This window comes from Salvelinus sp. IW2-2015, unplaced genomic scaffold, assembly GCF_002910315.2.
Source record: "Salvelinus sp. IW2-2015 unplaced genomic scaffold, ASM291031v2 Un_scaffold4591, whole genome shotgun sequence".
NCBI classification, from domain to species: domain Eukaryota; kingdom Metazoa; phylum Chordata; class Actinopteri; order Salmoniformes; family Salmonidae; genus Salvelinus; species Salvelinus sp. IW2-2015.
The window spans coordinates 34,148-36,815 of NW_019945861.1; the positions used below are offsets into that span (position 1 = coordinate 34,148).

Sequence of the window (2,668 nt, forward strand, 5' to 3'; positions counted from 1 at the left end):
CTGCACAGCTATTTCAGGTCGTCTTCCAGAGATGTGATCGAGTGCGAGGTTCAAGTGACAGGCGGGTGGGCTACTGCGCTGGGCCACTTCGAGCGGACATTCAAGGAGACTGGTGCCAGAAGCCACGTTCCTGCGTTGTCTCGCTGCACAGCTATTTTCAGGTCTCTCCAGAGATGTTCGATCGGGTTCAAGTCCGGGCTCTGGCTGGGCCACTCAAGGACATTCAGAGACTTGTCCAGAAGCCACTCCTGCGTTGTCTTGGCTGTGTGCTTAGGGTTGTAGTCCTGTTGGAAGGTGAACCTTCACCCCAGTCTGAGATCCTGAGCGCTCTGGAGCAGGTTTTCATCAAGGATCTCTACTTCGCTCTGTTAATCTTTCCCTCAATCCTGACAAGTCTCCGAATGTCGGCCACTGGAAAAACATCCCCACAGCATGATGCTGCCACCACCATGCTTCACCGCAGAGATGGTGCCAGGTTTCCTCCAGACGTGATGCTTGGCATTCAGGCCAAAGAGTTCAATCTTGGTGTCATCAGACCAGAAAATTGGGCCACTCAAGTGACGCAGTGGTCTGAGGCATCGCAGTTGGTAGCTGTGTCACTAAAGATCCTGGTTGGAGTCCAGGCTCTGCGGCGACCGGGAGACTCATGGGACGGCGCAAAATTGGTTAGAGGAGGGTTTGGGCAGCAGGGATGTCCTTGTCCCATCGCGCTTTAGCGACTCCTGTGACGGACCGAGCGCATGCACGCTGACACTGTCGCCAGGTGTACGGTGTTTCCTCCAACACGTTGGTGTGGCTTCTGGGTTAAGCGGACATTGTGTCAAGAAGCAGCGCCAGCCGGAGGGCTGCCGTCCTATAGGCTCTTAACCAACCACGCCATTTTGTTCGTTTTTTCGCGTTGTTCGTAACTTGTTTTGTACATAATGTTGCTGCTGCTAGCGTCTCTTATGACCGAAAAAAAAGAGCTTCTGAACATCAGATCTGCGATTAATCACCTCAGATTAGACAAAAATAAAATATTAAATGAATCGGACGGGAGGGATATATCAAATCAAATCAAATATACTACAGACACCTGACCAGGCCCAGATCCCCGTCATTCGCTGGAGAAGGAAACAGATTTCACGGAAAAAGATCAAGGTGCCTCATGAGGATCAGGCGACGAGTGACTAATCTGCCTTTAACTTCCGTCCTGCTAGCTAATGTCCAATCACTGGAAAATACATGGGACGAACTGAAAGCACGTTTATCCTACCAACGGGACATTAAAAACTAATATCTTATGTTTCACCGAGTCGTGGCTGAACGACGACATTCAGAACATACAGCTGGCTGGTTATACACTCTATCAGCAGGACAGAACAGCAGCCTCTGGTAAGACACGGGGTGGTGGGTTATACACTCTATCAGCAGGACAGAACAGCAGCCTNTAAGACACGGGGTGGTGGGTTATACACTCTATCAGCAGGACAGAACAGCAGCCTCTGGTAAGACACAGGGTGGTGGGTTATACACTCTATCAGCAGGACAGAACAGCAGCCTCTGGTAAGACAGAGGTCCAAGCTCTGGAGGCTGAAGAAATTTGGATTGTCACCTAAAACCCTCACAAACTTTTACAGATGCACAATTGAGAGCATCTTGTCGGGCTATATCACCGCCTGGTACGACAACTGTAATCTGTAATCTACAGTACCTAACATCAACGACCTACATTTGAGTAGAGGGCTGAGAAAGGTCATGTACAAAGCTGCCAGACTGACGTTATTCCTCCTAGAAAATAGCTGTAATAGCACAGCCTTGTGAGACGTTCCATCATCACTTTAGCAAATCAGAAATCACAACACAGAATATGACTTCAGATGTTGAGATGTTCCTCTTCCCACACAACATCAGGTCACAGTAGAGGAAACACAGATGAGAAAACAAACAGGACAGTTGGCCCTTCCACAATCTCCAATAGAAATAGGATTCATGTTATTGCTATGGTTATGCCACCATCATGGATAGTGACATCACATACCCAATGGTTCCCTTCCCTGGCATGGGGGGGCTGGGGGGTTTCTGGGTCGGGGGGTTGGTTCGAGGGAGACCTCCACCCATCTTCATATTCTGGCTGGTGACCTGTGAGGAGAGTCATCTAGGAATCATTCCCCGCCCACTCAGGAGTTATGACATCAGAAACCTTGCTACATCATACACATTGCTGTGAGAACATCCTTAGCAACAGACACATCGCTGAGAGAACATCCTTACCTTGAACCTTAGCAACAGACACATCGCTGTGAGAACATCCTTAGCAACAGACACATCGCTGAGAGAACATCCTTACCTTGAACCTTAGCAACAGACACATCGCTGTCAGAACATCCTTAGCAACAGACACATGGCCCCAGTTATTACACCAGGATGTTGATTACACAGCTCGGGAGGAGGGCCCAGTTATTACACAGGATGTGCATGACACAGCTCGGTGGGCCCAGTATTACAACAGGCTGTTGATGACCACCAGGCTCGGGAGGCCAGTTATTACACAGGGATGTTGATGACACAGCTCGGTGGGCCCAGTTAGTTACACAGGATGTTTGATGACCATTTAACTCAATTCACCTCTTTCTCTACCTCTCTTTCTTCTTCCTCTCTCTCCACCGCCTCTGTCTGTCTCTCTCCA

At 49.3% G+C, this 2,668-nt stretch overlaps 1 protein-coding gene across 1 annotated transcript in view; it reads right to left on the bottom strand.

Annotated features, from left to right (window-relative positions):
- The window catches only part of LOC112077462 (abl interactor 2), a 17,902-nt gene extending 15,520 nt beyond the window's left edge, over positions 1-2,382 (bottom strand). Inside the window, exons 1-2 of the mRNA XM_070441704.1 lie at positions 2,261-2,382; positions 2,021-2,216 (exon numbers count right to left, since the gene is read on the bottom strand). Coding sequence (XP_070297805.1) covers positions 2,021-2,106 — 86 coding nt within the window. The 5' untranslated portion in view covers positions 2,107-2,216; positions 2,261-2,382. The remainder of the gene's footprint in view (positions 1-2,020; positions 2,217-2,260) is intronic.
- Between the last annotated feature and the right edge of the window lie 286 nt (positions 2,383-2,668).